Consider the following 23,763-nt stretch of genomic DNA (forward strand, 5'->3'; position numbering starts at 1 on the left):
AGTATGAGAAACACTATAGTGCAATCAGCCAACCTGGGCAGCATTCCTAAGCAACCCTCTTATTTCAGCCAGGGTAAGCTCTAATTAGCTTGTTTTCATGTACAGAAAGCTAATTAATCACTTACTCCTTCTGCCTTCCTTCCTGCATAGGATCCGCCCTTTCATAAATTTCATGGAGAGGATGAATGAGTGAATATTGGCCAGGCTCTGTCTCAAACTTTGAGGTACAAAAATAATAGAGGTGGCGCCTGGGTGGCTCAGTCGTTGAACGTCTGCCTTCGGCTCAGGTCATGATCCCGGAGTCCTGGGATTGAGCCTCACATCGGGATCCCTGCTCCACGGGAAGCCTGCTTCTCCCTCTCCCACTCGCCCTGCTTGTGTTCCCTCTCTCGCTGTGTCTCTCTCTCTGTCAAATAAATAAACAAAATCTTTAAAAAAAAAAACAAAAAACAAAAATAATAGAGTCCTGCTATCAAGGAGCGTGGATCCAGTGGAAAAAGCAGTCAGTCAGATAATTACGATGAATCACGAACATAGGAACATGGGGTGACATAAGAGGGCTTTCTGCCATCTGCCTCGGAGATCAGAAGGACAGAAACAGCACTCGGGACATCACAAGACCTCAACAAATGGTCCAGTGTCCTTTTCATGCTTGTGGATCAAGCCCTACTTCCAGACAGAAGGTCCCCACTGTAGGTGCCAGGGTGCTGCACCGCTCCCGTTTCTCTTCAGGAGAGACCCTGCATAGGAGTGCAGCTGGCTGACAACCTCCACCTGTAATGACTTCAGGAACCACCTCAGCTTTCCAGTCAGAGCCAATGACCAAAGGCAGCCCCGGGACGAGGGCCTGGCCATTTCTGCCCGAGTCAAGCTCGTCTCTGCTGTGCCGGCTGAAACGATCTCAGAATTGTATTCCTGTGACTCCTTCTCCTCAACCCTCCTTCCTTCCTTCCTCCTTTAACAGAAGTGAAATCTGAGGCTCCCCACTCCTATTCCTCTTCCCTCTCCACTTTCTCTTTTATGGGTATTAGTCCCTAATAAATTCTCTGAGTCTCAGTTTTATTTCCAATAAAATAGATAATATCCTCCTCATACAATTGTGTGATAATTAAATGACCTAATATATGTGAATTATCTTGGTACAATGTACAGTCCTAAATAAATAAAATTACTACGATTATTATGATTCCCAGTGACAGAGGTGTACACGCAACCAAATAACATGCTACAATGATATGTCAGGTTCTTTTTTTTCCCTCTATTTCTAAGATCTTTCATTGCTTTAATATGCATTCCAGAACAGTGGCTTTCAAACTTATGCTCAAGGCAGGGAACTTGGAAATCATGATGCTCTTTGCTCTTCACCGTGAGATACAGATACATTCATGTCCATCATATTATTCATTCATTCAACAAATATTTGAGAATTTATTGTGTGCCAGAAATTATTCAGGGTGCTAGGACTATAATAGAGAACAAGATTTGGAGCCTATGGTTTTCTAATAGAAATAAATACAATAATAAATGCAGTCAGATCTCCATAGAGATCTGTATTAATTCATTTTGTCTTCTCAAAACCAGATGAGGCAGAGAGGGAACACAATTATGCACATTTTATAGACGAGAAAACCAAGGCACAAAAAGAAGTAAAAATAACTTCTTCAAGATCAAGCAGCTGATGAGAGGCAGATGCCATGCTCCCCTCTCAAGCAGTGTGACTTGAGTCCTTGCCAATGTTTAAACCAGTGATTCTCAAACAGTAGCTGTATCAGAAACTCTGGAAAGGAGACTGTTAAAGCACACATTGCTGGGACCTACGCGGACATTTTCTGATTCAGTAGGGGTCAGGATTTGCTTTTTTTACAAATTCCAAGAAGAAGTGGCTGATGCTGGTCCAACTGGTTCTGGGACCACACTTTGGGAGCTACCTCTAAGCCATGTTGCCTCTCTACAAACTTACTTGTTATAATGATCTGAGCACCAAATTCCAGTTTACATATAAAATCAACTGTGTTACAGGGGAACCTGGGTGGCTCAGTCAGTTAAGCATCTGCCTTTGGCTCAGGTCGTGATCCCAGGGCCCTGGGATTGAGGCCCATGACAGGCTCCCTGCTCAGCAGGGAATCTGCTTCTCCTTCTCCCTCTGCCCCTTCCCCACTCATGCTCTCTCTCTCTCTCTCTTTCTCTCAAATAAATAATCTTTAAAAAAATCAGCTTTGTTTCATATCATTTCAATACATGCCAAATTTTTAGGAATGACACTTCCAGGTAAATCAACAGAGGATTATAGTTTGTTCTGCTGGGACTTGACAAAGAGTTATCCAGCATCAACACCAAGGTATGATAGTTGAATGACCATCTGATGAGATATTTATGGTTTTGTTTGTTTGTTTGTTTGTTTGTTTGAGGAAGGGTGCAGAGGGAGAGAGAGATAGAATCTTAAGCAGGCTCCACACCCAGTGCAGAGCCTGATGTGGGGCTCGATCTCACAACCCTGAGATCATGACCTGAGCCAAAATCAAGAGTCTGAGGCTTAACTGACTGAGCCACCCAAGTGCCCTGATATTTGTGTTCTCACTGAAATGATTTCTGTTTTCAGAGAATAGGCACCTTTCACTTTTATCCTGATTCTACAATTTTACATAGAGGTATAAAAAGTATCTGAATGTCTTATTCTGTTTTCCAGTATATTGATCCATGGGCATTTTAGATGATGAAATATGTCTTTGCATTAGAAATTTAATTAAAACATCTTTTTTATTTGTTCTTTATATTAAATTTGGTATATTTTTCTTTTTTTATTAAGTGTGTAACTGGCTTATGTGTATATTTCATTTCAGAATAATAAAGATCTCTATAAAATACTTGTTATAAAAATAAAATTTAGGGCCTGATCAGTTTGAGAATCACTGAGACAGGGCAATATTTTATTTTGAGGGGGAATAGTTTGGGAATTAGCAGATAATTGGAAATAAACTAAACTTAAACTCAAGGTACCTGAGGCTTATTTTTGAATCTCAGTAACTGGCAATGTGACATTGAACAAGTTATTATGATCTCTGGATCTCCATTTTCCAATATTAAAATGAACCCATTAGACTAAAAGGTCTCCAAGATTCCTTTTCAGTTATCATTCATTGAAAAAAGACTATTTCAGGGCACCTGGGTGGCTCAGTGGTTAAGTGCCTGCCTTCAGCTCAGGTCATGATCCTCGGGTCCTGTAATCAAGCCCCATACTCAGTGGGGAGTCTGCTTCTCCCTTTCCCTCTGCCCCTCCCCCTGCTTGTGTGCTCTCTCTCTCAAATAAATAAATAAAATTAAAAAAAGAAAAAAGACTGTTTAAACTTTTTTCACAATTAGGTATGCTACTTTGATTATACCTATCAAAGAAATTTCCAACGGAACTGTTCAACTCTTCAATATTGACAACCTAATAAAAGTTTTAATGTTTTAACAATAACTTGCTTTCCCAGGGACTTAGAAAGGCAGCACTACTCTGCTAGTTTATCTCTAAGTGTGTTAGCTTAATTACATGATGTCAACTTTTAATCTTAAGTATCGGGCTATAAAATCTAAAAGGCCCCACCGCTGCCTTTGCAGTTTGTGCCTACCTTACACAGTATATCCACTTCTGAGCTTTCAAGAGTAACTCCTCTTGCCAAATTGAAATTGGCTTTCAGGCTTAGAAACCAAAGTAAGGTTGTATCAGGAAGAAGAAAATTTTTTTCTACCCTTCAAAAGTTCTCCTGGCTGGGCTAAGAATTAAATTGACATGGACCAGATTAACAGGAGGAAATAAAATGTGATTTTATCTGTACGGGAACCCCACATACGTGAGCAGTTCAAAGCCAGAAAGGTAAAATGAGGTATATACGCCAACTTGAGCTAATGAAGGGATAGGGGCCTGGTGCCTCAAAGGGGAGGGGTAGTATTCACAGGGTAGTAAGAAGAGCAGCTCTTTGGTAATTAGATGTTTGCCCTGCCATACAGATGGGTCAGTCAGAAAAAACGTATCTCTGGTAATAACTCTCATTCTGACAAAGATCCCCATTTAGATTCTTCTAGGTAGTTGCCGGGCAAAACAGTTTCTCTTGACCCTCTGGTCTTGATTGCCTTCAGCCCAAAATAGTCCACATGCGTAAGTGGCACATTTTGAGGAGACCTGCTCTGAACCCCTTCACTTATGTATTTATTTTAACACCCCAAGACAGTTTGAGTGTTTCTGAGTCGGAATCTAGGGAGACAAAGGTGAATCATGTGAATAACGTGCATATTTACTTGTAACCAGTGTGATAAGGGCAAAATACATGTGCCCTACAGGGCAGGGACACAGAAAAGTCTATTTTGTTCATCACTTGCCCTCGATGCTGACACAAGGCCTGACACACACAATGGGCTCTGTGAGCAAAAGGAGCCCCAACTTCCACGAACAGCCAGGAAAGTCAGAGGAGCTCTCACAGAAAAGGGTGATATTTAAACTAAGCAAAGAGGCACTTGAAAACAGTGCTACCTAATAATTATTGGCAGTCAGACTGGCACACTGGAACCTGCTCATAAGACCAGCTTTCTCCCACCAGCTTCCTTCCTCATTCTGGGCAAGTTACTTCCTCTCTCTGAGCCTCCTGCTTTTCATCCGTAAGAGGAGAAGGGCTGGAGCTACATAATCTCTTACAGCTTTTGTGCATGTGTGTGCGTGTATGTGTTAACTAAATCCTATCAAGTTTGCAGGAGAGGAAAAAAACAACGAATACACAAAAACTGCAAGTTTGCACTACAAATGAATTCTCTTGTGGATAACAAACAACATTAACAGGAAACTAGACAAAACCAAGCAAAAAAGGGTTGTGGGGGAAAAAAAGTTTTCGAAAATGGAAGGAAGAGCAGTTCTCAAACAGCTAGGGTGACTGGGGGTAGCAAGTGAAATTTTTCCGAGGGGTTGCGGGAAACTGAGTTGGTGAGGACGAAGTGCGGAAAAAAGCAAGTAAAAGAAAACCTCACTTGTTAGACCTCTCCCACTCGGACTCACCTTCTGTCTATTCCCCCTCCACCCCTCGCCTCCCTACTTCAGTCTCCCTCCGGAGACTCTGTTTCCGCCTCTTTCTTATCTTTGGTCGCCTCCCCGCCCACACACATTCCCTCTCTCGCCACGTCCCCCGCCCCCCAACCCCCGCCCGTTACTTTTCAAGGAGCAAAGTCACTGTGGCTCTTAAATCCTATTTTGAGACGCCCCATGGTCATAGAACCTGCGCCCCGCTTCTCTCCGGGCTCAAGGTCCAGCCGCCCCCATGGACGGAGCAGCACGCACTCGGGAGGCCTTACCTGCGGGGCGAGACTGCTCCCGAGCGCCCCTCCCCCGCCCGCGGCGCCCCCGCCCCGCCCCGCGCCGCCCCGCCCCCGCCAGCCTTGGGTTTCCGGCAGCTCCGGCTATTTTCAGGCACGCGGTGTTCGAATCGTCTAGCTTTCGGCCCTCTGCTGTCTGGCTACGGATCTCGCCTTTTCCCCTCCGGAGCCCCCCCCCAGCATGGGTCCCTGGCCCCGCTTGCTGCTGGCCGCCTTCCTCCTGCTCTTGTCCGGCGTCGGCACCGCGCACTGCGACACACCGGCCAACTGCACTTACCCTGACCTGCTGGGCACATGGGTCTTCCAGGTGGGCGCTGTTGGTTCCCAACGCAACGTCAACTGCTCGGTCATGGGTAAGCCGCCGGCGCCCCGGGACTCTCCCCCTACCCGCTTTAGCCCGGGACTCGTACTTTCCGTCCCCGACCTCTTCTTTCCGCAGCGCCCACGTGGAGCGTCCCCACCCGGGGCCGGTGCCAGTGGGAAGCTGGGTACGCCTAAAGCCCCTTGGGGTGCCCTTTGCCGCTGTAGGTCCAAGAAGGCAAAGTTCAGCAGCTGAGAGCTTCTAATTTCACGTTTCCTTGGTTATTATCGGACCTAAACACTTTCTTCAGGAACTTTTTAAACCCCCTTAGTTTTGTTTTTTGGTCAATTTAGTTTGGAAAGGAATTGAAACCGTGCAGTCTTCTGATCTCCCTGTCTAATCTTCATTTTTTTTTTAAATTTTGCCCATGGAAAATGAGCTCAAACACTGGAGAGTATAGCAAGAAAAGTTTTTTTTTCCCCTTCCTTTTGTTAGCTTGTGGGAAAGAGCCCTTATGCCCAGCGTTTTTGATTTACATGTGTGTTGATGCTACTAGTCCCAGAAAACTTTTGGTATGGCTCCACAGTGTTTCATGTGTTGCCGGGAGATATATAAAAGTTGTCCCCCCCCCCCCCCCCCGCTTCTTCTGTTTTTTTTTTTTTCTTTAATAACTCTTTAGCCTCCCCCGAACAGATTTTTTGGCGGGAGCCTGTTTGTGTGTGCTTTTTTTTTTTTGGAAGGCTGTCAATGAATATTTAGTGTTAGAACACCGCTGGGATATCCCATATGCCCTCAGATAACATAGCTACACTGAGGACAAAGAATTTAGTGAAAGGAGAAGAAAAAAAGCAATCCCCAGTCAAAAGAGGCACTCTTGTTCTGCCCAAACCCTTACCACACTGTGGCATGTGCAGAGTGAGTGAATCTCTCTGCTGCAATTTACTTGTCAGCAGGAGGAAGATTGCCAGGTCATTTGTTACTAAAACAGACCTATTCAACTGTCTAACTCCAGATGACTGTGTGGCATTTCCTAATCCTGGGCATTATAAACACCTTCTGTTTTAAAAGTGTAATGTGGAGGTCCGAAGGAGAGGGAGATCAGGATTGGCGCTGTTTGTCACATGCAATCTCCTATTTCAGAGCATTAATCTGAAAAAAACTCAAAGTGTGAAACCTCCAGATGGACACAGCAGAACCCTTTCAGGCAGCCTCTGCCTATAAGTCATATCTTTGACTTTAATCTAGTAAAGACACCCACAGATCTGCACCCCATCTTCTGGAAGTTGAAAGCTTAGTTCCTATCAGCACGAGCTAGCTTTATATGATAGAAATCTTGAGTTTGCTGAATACTGTGGAATGATTCAGATTCTGAGGTTCTGAACTGTAGAGCCATTGAGGAAAAAGATACCCCTTTTCTTCTCTGAAGAGATAATTTCTTTTGTCCTTATAATCTGATAGCAGATCCTTTTATATTTTATATTTCCCTTTTTTTTTTTTTTTTGATTAGCTTCTTGTATTCTACCCATTTGTGTATCATTTTAAACATCCCTTATTCCTCCTTTTCCTTAGTGGACAAATTTCTTCAGTGTTTGGATGTTCTGGGAAGGTAAGGGCTGTACTTTTCGGGGTCTCTGCCTGATGGGCTACTTGACATATCTCTACCTGTTGAGCCTTTACATCACAGGCTTGCCTGAGACTCTGTGGGAGTGTGCAGAGGGAAGCAACAGGATGGGGACTGATATCTTCATGGGCCAGACTTGTCCAAATCGGTAGCATGAAAGGAAAGCTGCTTAAAAATAATGGAAATTGTAGAGGAGATTTCCCCTCCCAGTTGAAGTCCAAATAATTTTCCTTTGTTGTGTGTTTTTTTTAGGACCACCAGAAAAAAAAGTAGTGGTGCATCTTGAGAAGCTGGACACAGCACGTGATGATCTTGGCAATACCGGCCATTTCACCATCATTTACAATCAAGGCTTTGAGATTGTGTTGAACGACTACAAGTGGTTTGCCTTTTTTAAGGTTAGTTTTGTTGGAAATGCATTTGTATTTTCAGGGATTTGATATCTGAAGCTTCTTCTAATCAGACCCTCAGAATTTTGATTTTTAGATTAAGAAGATAACCAGAAGTGACAGCACTGGGCACCTGGGTGCCTCAGTCAGTTAAGTGTCCCACTCTTGATCTCAGCTGCGGTCTTGATCGCAGGGTCCTGAGTTCGAGCCCTGCCCTGGGGCTTGGGATCACGGGGCTGACTGATTCCCTGCTGCTGCCCCGCATCACAAGAGAGTGTCCTACTGCATAGTGCTAGCCCAGGAAAAGATCAATATTCAGAGTCTGGTTTCTACTGAATGTGTATAGCTTTCACACCCTCGTAAAGTCCAAGATGGTAAGTTGGACCGTTGTAAAGTCGGGGATTGTCTGTTAGAATGTGCTCGATATGTTAATGTGAAGAACTCCTTTTACTAAGCTGAGACAAAGAGATGGAGAACTTGAGTTACTCCTTGGGCTAAAGTAAAAGGTAGCGCTGCCAGTCCAGCTTGTTTTCGTCTTTCACTGGGGAAGAAGTCTTGTCCATTCTTCTATTCTAATGCATTGCTTCCAATTGCAGATACATTCTAGGATAAAATAGTTTAGCACACATTGCAGTCCATCCCAGATATCCATCTGAAGTTGGAACTTCTCCTGCTAGCAGAGTGTTAACTGGTTTAAGTAAATTGAGGACACAAACCTGAGACTAGCTGTTTCTTGCTATAAATAGAGTACAAACAAACACAGACTTTTTCATGAAGTAGGCTTTACAACCTTTGGAACATCTGCTAAGAGTTAGCCAATTGTAGGATGCATGGGAAAGTGGGGATGAATCTCTTAAAAATGATGAAAAACAAAGCACCAACAAAAGCATAACCTCTAAATTTATTGTGATTTCTCTTGTAATTTAATAACTACAATATGGTGTTACATCTAAGCCAACTATATTTCTTAGAATAGTAACTCCTTTTTTTTTTTTTCCCTCCCCCATGAGAATCCCTTTTTAACATGAAAAAGGGAAAGAGAGAACAAAAGGAAAAATTCTCCCCTCTTGCCTGGATTGGCTGCTCTAATAATCAGCTGGTGGGAGCTGATCAATCCATTCTGGCTGTTGAGGGCAGGCTGCTCATTTTAGTAGTTGGAGCTCATGCTTGACCATTTAAGAAATGTTTTAATATTGGGCACCTGAGTGGCTCAGATGGTTAAGCGTCTGCCTTTGGCTCAGGTCATGATCTCAGGGTCCTGGGATCGAGTCCCGCATCGGGCTTCCTGCTTCTTGGGAGCCTGCTTCTCCCTCTGCCTCTCTCTTTCTCTCTCTCTGTCTCTCATGAATAAATAAATAAAATCTTTAAAAAAAAAAAAAAAGAAATGTTTTAATATCACTCCTAGATAAAATGTATTTTAAAAAAAAGACAGTATCTATATGAATTTTTAAAGTTGTAATACATTGATGGTAAGTATAATTCATTCCGAATATAATTCTTGGTCTTCATATTGATGAGCCCAGGACTCTGTAGACCTTGTAGGTACTCTGCTATAACCCTTCGAAAGTTCTTTGCCTTCAGGTTGAGAACAACTTGCCTATGTAATTGATGGACAAGGAGATATTCAAGACAGTTGTTCACTATAGACTCTACCCTCCTTCCCCCTTGTCCTTTTTTGTTTGACACATACTAGGCACTTGGTCGAGAATTTGTTTAAAAAAATGAAAATGAATCATTGAAGTAGAATTCTGTTGAGAAATAGGTTGAATAAAAAATTATTTAAGTGTTAGATGGGAGTTGTATGTAAGTATAGATGAGTAAATAAAATAGTTTTACCCAAATGGCTTAGAAAATTTTTCATTCTTCCCTTCTATGTTGGGCAAACTTCTAAAGTCACCGTTTAATTCCCTGAGCCATAACCAGAAATAGGTCTGGGCGGTTTCCTTATATTAATACCTTTCCATCAGTTTGTCTGCTCTCAGCTTAAAGAAGAGTCCAAAGCTGGTAGAGACAGAGGCAACAGCTGGTGGCTGGAGGAGGAATCCGAATACCTCTTTGTATTTCTCATTAAATCACAGTGTAAGCAGATTTGGTATTTTTCCGTAGCCTCAGAACGTAAGTCATAGGTCAGTAGAGAGCCACTTTATAAAGTCAAATAAGGTTATCAGTATACTCAGCCACACGGGAGAATCGCTATTATACACTGTTGTAGGCTAGAATCCTACCTAATCACAGGCTCCTGGATGGCATTTTCTGATTAGGAATAAAAATAGGAAGAGTGTTCTTCTGTTAACTGATTTCAGTATATTTCTTCAAGTGCCTATTTAACCAGAACCATTGTCAGGGCTGTTTTTGTGCTGAGAAATCAATCACTCTGACTGGATGATAGTTAGGCCTTGTGATGGGATCATAATTTCAATAAACAGAGTAAAATATATATAAGATACTTGGCTTTAAAACTTCTCTTAACCTAATCAAGTAGTTCTAGGTCAGCATGTTTTGCAGAGTGATAAAAATCTATGTTCTTTTAGCAAATCCAGCTGACAGGGTAATGGGGAACTGAATTTTAAAAAATCTAAGAAAAATGATAGAGTGGAATGGACTTTATTTTTTTAAAAATATTTTATTTTGTGAGAGAAAGAGCACACACGCGTGGAGAGAGAGGGGCAGAGGAAGAGGGAGAAGCAGGCTCCCGCTGAGCAAGGAGCCTGATGTCGGACTTGATCCAGGACCCTGGGATCATGACTGAAGGGATCATGACCGAAGGCAGGTGCTTAACTGACTGAGCCACTCAGGTGCCCCTGGAATTGACTTTAGATACTAGGAAAGGCAAGCATGTTGGATGACCCTGGCTAACACAAGCAGCTTGCTGGCTTTAACCAGAAGCATCAGGGCATTTCCTGCAGTGGTGCTGGGTAAACCAAGTTGGGTTCTAACTCAAGAAAAATGCAGACCTACTGAAATGAGCAAATTACGTGTGGCTTTTTCTACAGACTTAGAAAATAGCTTTGAAAATCAAAATTATTTTTATAAGTGAAGAATTACCAAAGCGTAAGCAGTATTTGTTATTTAAAATGTCTCATGTAAACTACAACATCAGCCTACCACTGTTAAAGAAACATCTGACATTTTTGCCATATACATCTATCATCTTTATTTTGTGTACTGTTAGTCTACAAATCAAGTGGATTTCCATATCTCTCCATTGACTCATACCAAACCCTACCACTTGTTTCCTTTTGCCCTCTTCAGATTTGCTTTCATTAGAATGCACATTTGCTTTCGATTGTCTGTTGTTGCTGCTAGAGTTTGCCCAGCAGGTGATCTTTGCAGAGTATTCTGTTAGGCTGCTGGTCCACCTTTTCCCCAGACTGTCCTACAGCTCAACAGAGCAGACAGCTTCCACAGCATTCTCCCTGCATGCCAACTTTGGAGCAATTGTGATACAACTACTATTGCTAGGAATTTGCTTTATTAAGTTCTCAGGCCTCACCTGAGGGCAATTTTCATGATTTAAGGTTTGTAAGTTCTTTTTTTTTCCCCTTAGTTTTATCTGCTTGAGACATTGGGACTGAATGGGGATCATCTTTTTTTGCATATGACTTCAAGCTAGATAAAAGCTTGGAAGGAGATAAATCTTGACACTGAAAGTTTTTGGATAGTTTGAGTTTGGCAGGAAGCACTAGGTATATATTCTGAGAAGGTAAGTTTTTCTACTCAACTTCCATATACATTCAATTATCTGAATGCTTTGAGGGGGTTACAAACTCAAATGCATTTAAGGGCCCACCCAGGCAGATACCTAAGCATTTGAAATGAGCCTCATATAAAATAGTAAAGAGTAATTAGACCTATGACAAAATGGAAACTTTCTTAGAAGCATTCGTATTCAATTTTCTTTTAAAACTATGTACTGGCCAAAATAAATGACAGTATTATCTGCAGGCTGGTTTCTAAGAGTCATCAAATTTAATAGCTTTACCATTTGGTTATAATCGGCAAACCCAACAGATCTCCACCGCTTGAGAGTACCTGCAGATTAAAAGCAGCCAGCCTCTTAAATGAAAACCAAATGTAATGAAACGGGATGTTTAATTATGGCTGACTTGGTGTTGGGTGGATAAATGATTTGTTTTATGCTTTTATGTATTTTGTTCATTTTTTATGATGAGTATGTATAAAGCTCCTCTGCACACCATCTAATCTAATTGCACAGAGGAAGAAAGTCATATGAAAGAGACTTAAGTCCCAAAGAACACCCTCAAGTTGAATAGACTTTTAGCCTTTTTCTGCTTCTCATTTCACTTTCTCCGAGAAAGTGAACTGATTTCATTTTGAAGATTAAGCCACTCAAGGGCTGAAGATGTGTAGAACAGAAACTAGATATATGGCTGAAAATTTTATCTTATGACCATCAAGCAAATTTTGTTGATTTTTGTTTGGGGCCCACCAGTCTTAGTAGAACTCTAAGCAAAAAATATTTCCATGGGTGTTTGTAAAGCAGGTTGGTACTGAAAATGAGCCGTAATTTGGGAAAAACATACCAGAGGATTTAGAGCCCATCTTGTGTGCTAGTGACTTATAAATTTCCAGCTTGTCACCAACAGCCAGAAATGTCAATCATGTTTCTACAGTTAAAGATTTGGGAATCTTGTCACATTTTTTTCACTCTGCTTTCTGGGTTCACCTTTCAGAATACTTGTTTTTCGGGTAATTTGCTTGTTTTAATATAGATTCAGTATACTGAGATCCAGATTTTGTCGTTTTTTAAATTTTAACAACTTGGGGTTTTTACTCTGTGTTTCAATTTAACAGTCCATGCCTAATTTTGTTTTCTTTCATGGTGATGCTTAATCTTAATATGATGACTTAGTTTCCCATTGTGAACTCTTCATAGGATGTCACTGATTTTATCAGTCAGTTGTTCATGCAGCTGGGAACTGTGAGGGTACATGATTTGAGACATCTGAGGAACAAACTGGGTGAGCTCCACTGAAATTTTTAACTTCTTAAAAGCCAGCAATGTTTGTTGATTCATCTGGGAGAGAGAGATGGAGACTGGAAAGATTAGGGTTTTTACACACATTTCTTCTTGAGCCTGCTTATTTGCTATTTCTTACCTGCTGGCACTATTTTATGCGAGTGATCTTTCACTTTATTCTCTTTGCACACATCAAATTGGTTCTCCCAAGTCTGATGCTTCTAACCTAAGCAGACCTGAATCCTAAAAGATCAAGACTTAGTTAAGAAAAGGTCAGCCGAAGGTTGTTTCACTTCCTTGAAGTAGCTGTGCCTCTTGGGGTTGCTTTTTTTTTTTTTTTTCCCCTAAAAGGACTCAAGAAGGAACCACGTGAGGCTCTGACATTTTAGGTCTGTCTGCTGGTGGAGAGGGTGGCTCTTCCAGAGAAATTTGCATACCTGCCACTCTTCCCTGGGAGATTCCCCCATTTTTTTTCGAACTGGCTGCTGCTCAGAACATAGACCACTGATGAAGGAAAGAGGAACTTTTTCACTCTTTACATTCTCCTCACATTTAGAAAAGATGTTTAAATCATTACTCTCATTGGATCCATAAATTTAGAGATCTTAACGTTTTTTGGGCAAAGGGTGGTTAGAGAGTATAAAGTTGATAGGGACTTAACCATTCCTTGCATTTTAACACAATATTATTTCCCCTTTCCTTACCTCCTTTACGAACTCCTAAGTACAGAAGGGGGATATAAAAAAGGGAACCAGGAGCAAGTGTTGAAAGCTCCATGGCTTTATCCTGTATCAGCGTTTTCCATACTGTTCATGGCCCAACAGTGGCCCACACATCTGCTGAGTAGGAATTGCTCATCGGTTCTGTTCATTTCATCTTGTGAAACTTTGGAGGTGGTTTCAAGCAGCCACTATGAATGGATCAAAGTGGAAATTGGAGGTGAAATTAATAAGCTTTTCTTTTTTCCCTGAATTCCTAGTAGTTGAATAAGTATAGATTGTGTTGAATCATTTCCTCTATTTCAGAACTTCTCAGACTCTTTAATGTATTAGAGAGCGGTTGCTTAGGAAGATAAAATAGGAAACTTTCCCCAAAAAATGAGGTCTTCTCATTTTTTGTGCAGTTTACAAAATTCTGTCTTAAAACTCTCATTCTTCCTTCTAATTAGGGGGATACCTCTATTAGAAGATTACCACCACCCCCCACACCGCTAGTATTTGCTCTGTAAATGAGATAAATAGCCTTGTACCTGGAAATATGGATCAAAGCAGCATTAAGCCTCCCTGTAGAATTTGAAAGGTATACGTATGTGTTAATGTATCTGGGTTGCTAGATTAGCCTGTTTCTTCTAAGTACATTTCAAAATTATATTAGATTTATACAGTGGTAGTTAATTTCAAATGCATCTGCATGTGCTTCTTGAGCATGTTGGCTGTGTGCATGACACATGTTGCTTAAGCATTCAGCTTTTGAGAATGGCAAAATAGCATTATTGTGAATGTCTTAAATAGCATTAAAAATATACCAGCATTTCAAATACTAGTACTGTCTTTATTTATGTATTTATTTTTATTTAAATTAATATGATTAAACAATCATAAGAGACAGTATGATCCTTGTTGGCTTGTAACTCTAGTTTTTATTGTCTTTTAGTTGTTACATAGAGCATCTGTTGAGGGGCTCTTTCAAAACAACAGCCAAGCACAGTCTTTGGGGCTAAGAGGCAGAGCAGCATTCAGCCATGGACCTGCCTCCCTCTAACAGGTAGCAGAGGCCTCTGACAGCTACATTCCCTTCTGGAGTCTTTCTGTGCCTGTAAAATGCTGAGCAGTCCTGGTGACCTACCTCCAAGGCAGCTGCCCTCCGGAACATTTCCTTGGAAAGCAGCAACCGCCATTTTGAAATGTGAACAACCAGAGACTACACAGGAAAAAGGAAAGAAAAGTCTGGAAGTCTTAGGTGGCTTCACCAGCCTTTGAATGAAAGGAAAGATGCGCAACTCAAGTTTTTCCCTTTGAATATTACTCTATTGAAATTATTTTTTCCAAACTGATTAGGATTTGAATTTTGTGTTTAATTTTGTTCATAGTGCAAATTTTATTCCCAGTTAAATTATCTTCGTGTGTGCCTTCTTTCTCTAATTACCTTGAGGAACCCCAGCACCTAATGTAAGGAGAAAATGCTTCAGGATAACTCGAGATGCAGATATGTTATTGGTGGAAAGATGGTTTTGTGGAGGACTTCGTTGGGGGAACAGGTTTGCTGAGATAAGTCAAACTGCTGAAAGCTATCTTTGCAGATCATAGGCCTGCATTACCCTGGCCAGAAAGATGGGGTGATTAATACTTCTTTTTTTTTTTTTTTGCCTATTTTTTGATTAGATGCCAGCTTTGTACTAAGAACTTGATGTGCTTTACCTTACAAGAATCTTTTGAAGTAGATATTACTAGCTTCATTTTCTAGATGGGGAAAATGAGTCTCTTATAATGCTTAAACTCACATGGCATCTAATTGTAAAATGACAAGGGCTAGTCTCTCAAGCCTAAGGACCTCCTTGGGGCTAAAGAGTAAAAGAGGGCGCCTGGGTGGCTCAGTCGTTAAGCGTCTGCCTTCGGCTCAGGTCATGATCCCAGGGTCCTGGGATCGAGTCCCACATCGGGCTCCCTGCTCGGCAGGAAGCCTGCTTCTCCCGCTCCCCCTGCTTGTGTTCTCTCTCTCGCTGTGTCTCTCTCTATCAAATAAATAAATAAAATTAAAAAAAGTAAAAGAAAAGCCATTTCACAAAGAAGTAATGGTACTTGGAGTAGCATTTCAATAGATTTTCTGGTGAATCCCAGTTTGTAAGCATCTTGAAGGCTAGTTTAATAGAATTAATTGCATTGCGTTGACTCCTTTTGAAATTTTAGGAGAACTGGCTTAAAGCTTACATTTCCTTACCAAATTAGGCTATTCCCTTTCTTTCCTAAACCAGGGTCCTTTTCAAAAGGAAAACTTACCTTCTTTCCTTTTCTAGTCCTCCAACTTGGGAGGAGAGCTTTGTAAGCTTCAAATTAATTACAAATTAAGTACCCTTGCCAAGTTGACTTCTTGCAGTTACACTATTGTTCACACTGATTGCTATCTTTCAGCTCTTTCCTACTAAACAATGGACTGTTTCCTGCTCAGTTCAGTAAACTGAAAATGTGGGGCTACACCTAGTCCCTGTTTTCTGGGAGGGCTTTTCTCCTGTATCTTTGCTTCGATGGAGGAATCTCTAGATACCGGATTTTTATCATTATTTTATTGGTTTAGATAATTTTTTATGACCTCTGAGAGGCACTGGTCTGCTATTCTGGGCAGGTCATGTCTTAGAAAGGTGAAGTAACTGTACACGTGACTGCTTCTACCTTGGTACTTTCTTCCATCCTACCTCTGGACCTGATCATTCGTCACTCAGGACCTTGATGCGGCCTCTGTGAGACCCTCCCCAGTGCTCTCCATTTGTGGGAGAGATGCCGTTATTTGATTCACGTTGTGCTTTGCAGTCACCTCTGCTCAGGTAGTACTGTTCTAACTGCTGTAGACATGGAGTGATTTTGATAGCACGTTTTCACCTTCTTCCAGATTGAAAATCTGTCGATCTCCCTGTGTGTCTTCAGAACCCAATTACCCAGGACTTGATAAGTGTTTGGAAAATTGACCACACTTCTCTTGTCTCTTCAAAGGCTTTTCACAAGTATTATCAGCTTGCAAAGAATTAATTCTATAGGATTCTAGAAGCACAAATCAGGAACGATGCTATGTTTATATTTTTGGTTCTGTGTTCTAAAAAATAAGGTTACCCGTCTCCAGAGTTCTAAAAGAGTGGTGTATTTTCAACCTAATTTCCAGGATGCGAATACTGACAAAGCAGCTAATGTGTATAAGAATGTATTTCATATTGAATTTAAAATCACCTCTACTAAAGTCTTTTTTTTTTCTATATCTCTGAGCAACTTTGCACGTAAATGTTTTGATTATGGAGAAGACTTGGTGGGTACAGAATTATAGATATTTGTGTTAGGAGGCGCCATAATATAATACTGCTTAGCATTCTCTGTCATAATTGTTTGTCTTCTCTAGTCTTTAAATTCAGAGGGCAGGAATGTACTCTGTATTATTAACCATTTTGTTCCCTGTATATAGTGTGATATGTGATAAATAGACCTTTAATAAATGTCTGTAGAAGAAAGAAAATCGAATAATACTTGTTTGTGTTGTCTTCTTGTTTCATTGATGTGTTTCTGGGAGTATTGTTACCTTTATGTACTTAAAGCCTGTGGTGGACCCTCAGGCCATATTTGTTGAATGACATGGTAGAAAACAATTGAGACTTACAGATTTTATTCGGTTTGTTTACATTTTAATTTTTGTGTGAGACTGTCGAGGTCAAGATAGGGCTCAAAGTTCTAACTTTCAGAATTACTCAAAACTGAGTTAGCTGTCAGGGTAAATAGTGAGCTTTATGACTGCAGTGGTTCCCCAAAGCCTGGAGAAGCAACAATGGGAATGAGTCTGGAGTGCTGTAGATTATGTCCTGCCTTCCCCTGTCTTTTTTTTTTTTTTTTTTTTAATATTTTATTTATTTGACAGAGAGACAGCGAGAGCAGGAACACAAGCAGGGGGAGTGGGAGAGGGAGAAGCAGGCTTCCCGCCGAGCAGGGAGCCCGATGTGGGACTCGATCCCGGGACTCCCGGATCATGACCTGAGCCGAAGGCAGACGCTTAACGACTGAGCCACTCAGGTGCCCTTCCCCTGTCTTTAGAACAGTGAGAGGCACGAGCCAAAGGTTAGATTAGGTGAACTCTCAGATTTCTCCCAGTCTCAGTTTGTTTATGAGAGAGGAAGTGAGGAATGAGCCAAGGGATTTTGACTACTCTGTTGAGTGATAAACTGCTGTTTTAACTAGTTCTGGGATGTATATTTTCTTTTAAACTGAATGTCTTTTAAGCACTGGAAACGAATTTATGACTCCATTTCCACATGCAAATCCAGCTGCCAGTTCCTTCAGTAAAATGCTTAAGGGTGTTTTGTTGCAACCACTATAATGGTTTCTTGGCAGTTTCAAAATTCTTTGAAATTCAACTTTTTAAACAAATGGTTAAATCTAGTTAGAAAACCAGAGCTAATCCTTGAAACTGACAGAGGGAAGTCTGTTTCTTTATGAGGAAAACTGGTACTCTTGGGTAAGTTTGGCAAAGTATCAATTTAGTAAAATGTGCCTTGTTTTGTTTTGTTTTACTCACACTCTAGACCTGACAGCAAATGAAAGCAGTTAATCTACATTTACATAGATATATACAAGAAACAAAGGGCAAAACTCCAGTAAACATTTTTTATTAATCAGTATTGCTGGAATGTAATATCTTTATGTATATGATTTACCATTAAATCATTCAACTTCATGCCAGATATTCTTTTCGGAAATGGTGAATGGTCTTGATGGATAAGATCTGGTTCTCCAAATTTTTTATTATGTATTCCACAGTGTGTAGAGGTACATTTAAGAAATTATGTACATGCAGTACTATACTGATGTTTGCTGTCAAACACATGGCATAATATTAAATGATTAAATATTTGATTCATTTGGATCCTGCCAAAATATATTTCATGATGATATCCTTTGAAAATAATACAAAAGAATGTATTATCATAATCAATTATCATGATAAGAATCTGTTACCTATGATTTTCATACTGAAAATTTTCAACATTTGGAAGCACAGTTTTCTACTGAAAATCTTTAAGAGATTTCGGTAGTTTTGATCCATTTTGTTAAAAGTATGAAAGTGTCAAAGTTTAGTAACGTTTCAAAAAATTGCTGTTTAGTATTAGGGTTGATGACAATTTAATGGGCAATTATTTAAATTGAAGTATAGTCCACACAATGTTAGGTTAGTATCAGGTGTACAATATAGTGATTCAACAACTCTATGCATTATGCTATGCTCACCACAAGTGTAGCTGGACAAATTTTAACTGAAACATTTGCTTTATTGATAAATAAGATGAAAAGCTGAATACTGCAGTGATGGAAACATTTTAAAACATCTGATTTCAAAAACTTAGATTTTTATGAGGCTGACAACTCCTACTAGGAATAGGGCAAATGTAAGCTTTGCCCTTTGCTTATGTCTGCTTAAATTTATTTGCAAATTCTGGTTTCTCTGCAAGTATTTTAAGCCATTTGTTCATATTGTGAGAATTAGCTTAATTAAAGCAGGTAAGTACATAAATCAGTTTAGGTAGGCACGTGTAAAAGGGAAGATGCCATGTCCTAACCATCACATTGGTAAGCATGCTACATGGCAGGTGAACGTCAGACCTTGAAACTGAGTGTCAGTGTCAGTGTTGCTTTGGTTATTAAATAACAATGGAAGAGGGTTTTCAGTTTTATTTATATAATTACAAATGTAAATAAAAATTCTATTTTTCCCAATATTCCAGTGGATCATCTCTTTGTCTCATTTTGGAAGCCACTGGTTGACAGGATAGGACCTGTATCAGCCGTTCAGTTGACACATTGGGCATAGTGTTTAAGTTCTTCCATGGCAAAGATAAAGTCTTAAGACAACTTTGTATCCCCCATGATAACAGGTAGTAGTATTTATATTGTTGCTTTTTGAGTGTTTTGTAACGTTTTAAACTCTTCACACTTCAATGTTCTTTATCCTTCATAGGAATCCAGTGAAGTGTAGGTTTCGTTCCCATTATCAGGTGAAGAAACTGGGGCTTCTTAGTCGTGGCTTACTCAAGTTTACATAAATTATAAGTGGCAGAATAAGATTTAAAGGGCAAAGTCCTTTTTACTAAACTTTTTTTCTCATAGTGCATCACATAAAGTATTCAAATATTTGCCAAGTATATTATTAATCAGGGAAACAGTGGAACAAGTTGATTTGAAACCTCTCAGTGTCAAAAAGCAGTTGGGAGAAAATCAGGGTAAATAACTTAAGTTCTAAAATATCCCAGTCTGTTCTTTTTCAGATGGTTAATATTACTAGGTAAATGTAAATAAAATGAGTGGGAACTTGAGGAGGGGTTTGAGAGTGTTTGGCAATCCAGCAGTAATTTTGAAGAAGCAAGTGGATAGCTATGGAATACTAGTAGTTTCCTAACCCTAAGGGCTGGCATGTGGAATTTCTTTACATTTTATGAAATTATGTATTTGTTGAAATTGGCATAAATGAATAGAATCTTAAATTATACCATCTGTGCAGACTGTATTCAGACACTGATGTTTACATAAATGAAATAAATTAAAACTCTTAAATTTGACTACATTTCAAGCTGGATAGTGTGGCCAAAACTTCAACTTCTTGATTGGTAATAATGTCAGAAATCACATAAGAAGTATTTAATAAGAGCAGCAAAAAAAGATACCATGAGAACATTCCAGTCAAGAAAATAACAGAGCACAGAGTGTGGTCCTCTCAGGTTGGAAGGTCGTGAGCACTTGGCTTCTGGAGTGGTAAATCCCTCCTTTCTACTGAGTTCAGCACAGTGTTATTAACAACTCTGTCCTACCTTTTATAAGGTAATTTCAGGGTCTCTCTGATATCTTAGAAGCACCACACTTCTCTTACAAACTTCATATCTTCTGAGTTTCTTGTGTTACAGCTAAACGGGACTTGGCATCTGTTGTTCTTTCTATTCTATTCTTCATTCATTTATTCACTCATTCCATAACTGATTGCTTCCTAATGCCAGTTTCCTAGTTCCTGAATAAACAAAAAGTCCTGTTCTCACAGTGTTTGTTTTTGAGGACAGAACAACTTCATAAGCTGCTGTGAAAATTAAATGGGTTAGTATATATAAAACAGAATCTATGAGGTGGAATCTTTTATCATCCTGATTTTATGGATGAGGACACAGAAAGGATAAGTAACCTGCTTAGGCTCACATGGCCAGTAAGTGGCAGAGCTGGATACAGTCTAGGCAGTCCAGCCTGAAAAACGTCCTAGACCTCTACCCACCTCTCATCAAAAATGGTAAAAAGACTTAACAAGCCAAGGCAACATAAATACTTGACTGGTGGGGAGGGACAGCTACCTGTGAGGGCTGCTAGAGAATGTAGGTGGCCCTTAAAGGGCTTGGACAACAATTTGGACCTGACTCAGGGGAGTCAGTTAATCTTCGCAACTTTTTTTTTTTGAAGGAAACAATGGATGAAGCAATGATCCAACCACCTGTGAGCCCATATTTGAATTCTCTCTTCTCCATTTACTTTGTGAAGCCACTTTTTTTTTTTTTTTCATAAGAGGAATGCCTGTTATCCCAAGGAATCATTTTATGGCTCAAATGATACAGACAGAAACCCTTTGCAAATTGGGATTTTTTTTTTATTCTTATGTTAATCCCCATACATTACATCATTAGTTTTAGATGAAGTGTTCCATGATTCATTCTTTGTGCATAATACCCAGTGCTCCATGCAGAATGTGCCCTCCTCAATACCCACCACCAGGCTAACCCATCCTCCCACCCCCCTCCCGTCTAGAACCCTCAGTTTGTTTTTCAGAGTCCATGGTCTCTCATGGTTCATCTACCCCTCCGATTTCCCCCGCTTCATTCTTCCCCTCCCGCTACCTTCTTTTTTTTTTTTTCTTAACATATATTGCATTATTTGTTTCAGAGGTACAGATCTGAGATTCAACCGTCTTGCACAATTCACAGCGCTTACCAGAGCACATGCCCTCCCCAGTGTCTATCACCCAGCCACCCCATCCCTCCCACCCCACCCCCCACTCCGGCAACCCTCAGTTTGTTTCCTGAGATTAAGAATTCCTCATATCAGTGAGGTCATATGATACATGTCTTTCTCTGACTGACTTATTTTGCTCAGCATAACACCCCCCAGTTCCAACCGCATTGTTGCAAATGGCAAGATCCCATTCCTTTTTGATGGCTGCATAATATTCCATTGTGTGTGTGTATATATGTATATATATATATGTATATACATATATATACGTATACCACATCTTCTTTATCCATTCATCTATCGATGGACACCTTGGCTCTTTAAACCTTTGCTGCATGGCGTCTAGGTATCTCCTTTCTGTGTTGGGCAATTGACCAGTATGTTTACTTCTCTAGCTCTTTGTGAGAAGAAAAAAGGGTATGAAGAAGTGGTACACAGTATGGGGAAGAACCCTTGGGTCTAGGAGCCCTTGGTTATAAATTCTCATTTGACCACCTTCTTTAGGGCTCTTTTTTTTTTTGTCCCCTGAGACTGTATTATCTCTTTGTTTCCTTGAGCCTCTAAGATTGATGAGTGACCTGTGAAGTATTTATAAAGCATGAAGTGACAGGTAAATGTGGAGGTGCTGTTGTGCTGTATGTCAATGAGGAATCTCGAGTCCTTAAACAGATCTGGTAAGAGAATGCAGTGAAACAAGTCATGCTATGGTGAATTTTTTCCCCCTTTCGAAATAACAAGTCAGCCTTCCTGTCACAGGGAAAGTTCATTTGGTGTTAGACACAATGCTTGTAACTATGACTCAGTTGTGTCAACCAGGTGCACAAAACCACACTGATGAAAAACATGGGGCCCAGTTCTTGCAACTTGAATGCCCCTAGCTCTTTTGGTATGTAGGGAAAGTTATTTCATCTGTGATCTAAATTTCTGCCTAGATGGGGAAGTATCCCAGGCTTCTCCAGCACGGTTAGCTTGTTGAACCGCATGATGTCATAATGAATTATTTACATCTGCTGCTTTCATCGAATTGTGAGCCTCTTAAGGTCTGGGCTGGGGCCACCTCAGTACATATGTGTGGGCATGCCTAGCACATGCACGATGCCTGAGAAAAATGTGACCAATCAATACTTGATAAATAAGTGAAAGAACTTAGCAAAACACAAAATAGTTTTTATAAATAACAATTTTTTTTTTTCTAGAAAGTGCAATCCTAATTCCAAACAGATGAGCCTTAGTAGCCTCTAACAACACCTGACTATCCCTCAGGGGTGTCCTCTTCTAGGACTTTGTAGGCTGTGAGTCTCATTCTTAGGAAATAAAAGTATTTTTTTTAAGTGATTAATTTCACAAAATTTATGTAACACTCTTCATTTTATAAACAAGAAAATTCCACCCAGAGACCCATTTCACCTTTTGTTTCCATTTTTTAAAAACCATATTTCAGAAAAGTTTTATGTATTTGTATTCAACTTAAGCACTGTCTTGTAATTTCTTTTTCTTCTTAACATAGGTTTGCTTTTTTTATGGTTCTATAGAGGGGTTGATGCACTTTTTCTTATAAGACCAGATAGTAAATGTTCCAGGCTTTGTGGGCCTGTGTTCTCTGAGGCAGCTGCGCAGTCCTGCTGTTGTAGCGTGACCACAGCCATAGACCGCGCAGACACCAGGGGCCTGGTTGTTTCCAGTAAAACTATATTCACAGAAGCACGCAGGCTTCTCTAGCCCTACTTTACTTACCTCTCTCCTACAGAACTCCTATTTATCATGTAGAATGCTGTATAATACTATTTGAGTTATTAATTTACTAAATTATTTTTATACATGAACATTTGGGCACTTTTGTTCTTGATTTTGTTTTTAGGTTTTCTGTTCTCTTGCGAGGAGTGTCTTCCTATATTTAGCATTTTTTTTCATTTATGTGTATATGACAGTTTCTATGAGGTACATTTCAAAGTCTTGTGAGACTGCTTTCTAAAACCTCAAGGGTGAGGGAGCCTTGGCTTAGCCCCGCCTGGCCTGTCTGACCAGCTCACAGCCAAGAAGGGAACATGATCGAGAGCCTGTCCCAGTGAGAAACGGAATACAATGCTAAGGGGTTTAGGTTACATCATACGAGGTTACCCATATTACTGTGTTTTTGATCTATAAAAATAGCAGTTGAGTGTAGTTTTGAACAATAAATATAAATTTTAGTGACCTTCTCATACAACACACCCTCTAATGTCACAGCTCAGTCATATCCTAGGCCTCTACTCAGTGTTCCTCATCCTGAGTTGGGGCTTTGGCAGGGACAGAAAGAGTAGTGAGCTGAACTCATGCAAGTGAAGATATTCTTAGCCAGAGGTAGATAGACAGGCCTCACAATATCATGAACCACAAATACAGGTGCAAAGTGTAAATATCTATGA

The 23,763-nt window shown here is 40.2% G+C and overlaps 1 protein-coding gene across 4 annotated transcripts in view; it reads left to right on the forward strand.

Annotated features, from left to right (window-relative positions):
* The first annotated feature begins 5,411 nt into the window (after positions 1-5,411).
* The window catches only part of CTSC (cathepsin C), a 37,106-nt gene continuing 18,754 nt past the window's right edge, over positions 5,412-23,763 (forward strand). Inside the window, exons 1-5 of one of the 4 annotated variants that reach the window (XR_004680035.1) lie at positions 5,412-5,693; positions 7,515-7,660; positions 12,549-12,633; positions 13,801-13,931; positions 14,286-14,799. Coding sequence is in view for 3 of the 4 variants with exons in the window: in XM_035009416.1 (XP_034865307.1) it covers positions 5,522-5,693; positions 7,515-7,660; positions 12,549-12,633; positions 14,286-14,296 (414 nt within the window). In the remaining variant the exon portion in view is untranslated. Of the gene's footprint in view, positions 5,694-7,514; positions 7,661-12,548; positions 12,634-13,800; positions 13,932-14,285; positions 14,800-23,763 lie in introns of those variants that run through there. The other 3 variants (XM_035009416.1, XM_035009414.1, XM_035009415.1) reach the window with 3 other exon arrangements.

This window comes from Mirounga leonina, unplaced genomic scaffold, assembly GCF_011800145.1.
Source record: "Mirounga leonina isolate KUSES-001 unplaced genomic scaffold, KU_Mleo_1.0 Mir_153, whole genome shotgun sequence".
NCBI classification, from domain to species: Eukaryota; Metazoa; Chordata; class Mammalia; order Carnivora; family Phocidae; genus Mirounga; species Mirounga leonina.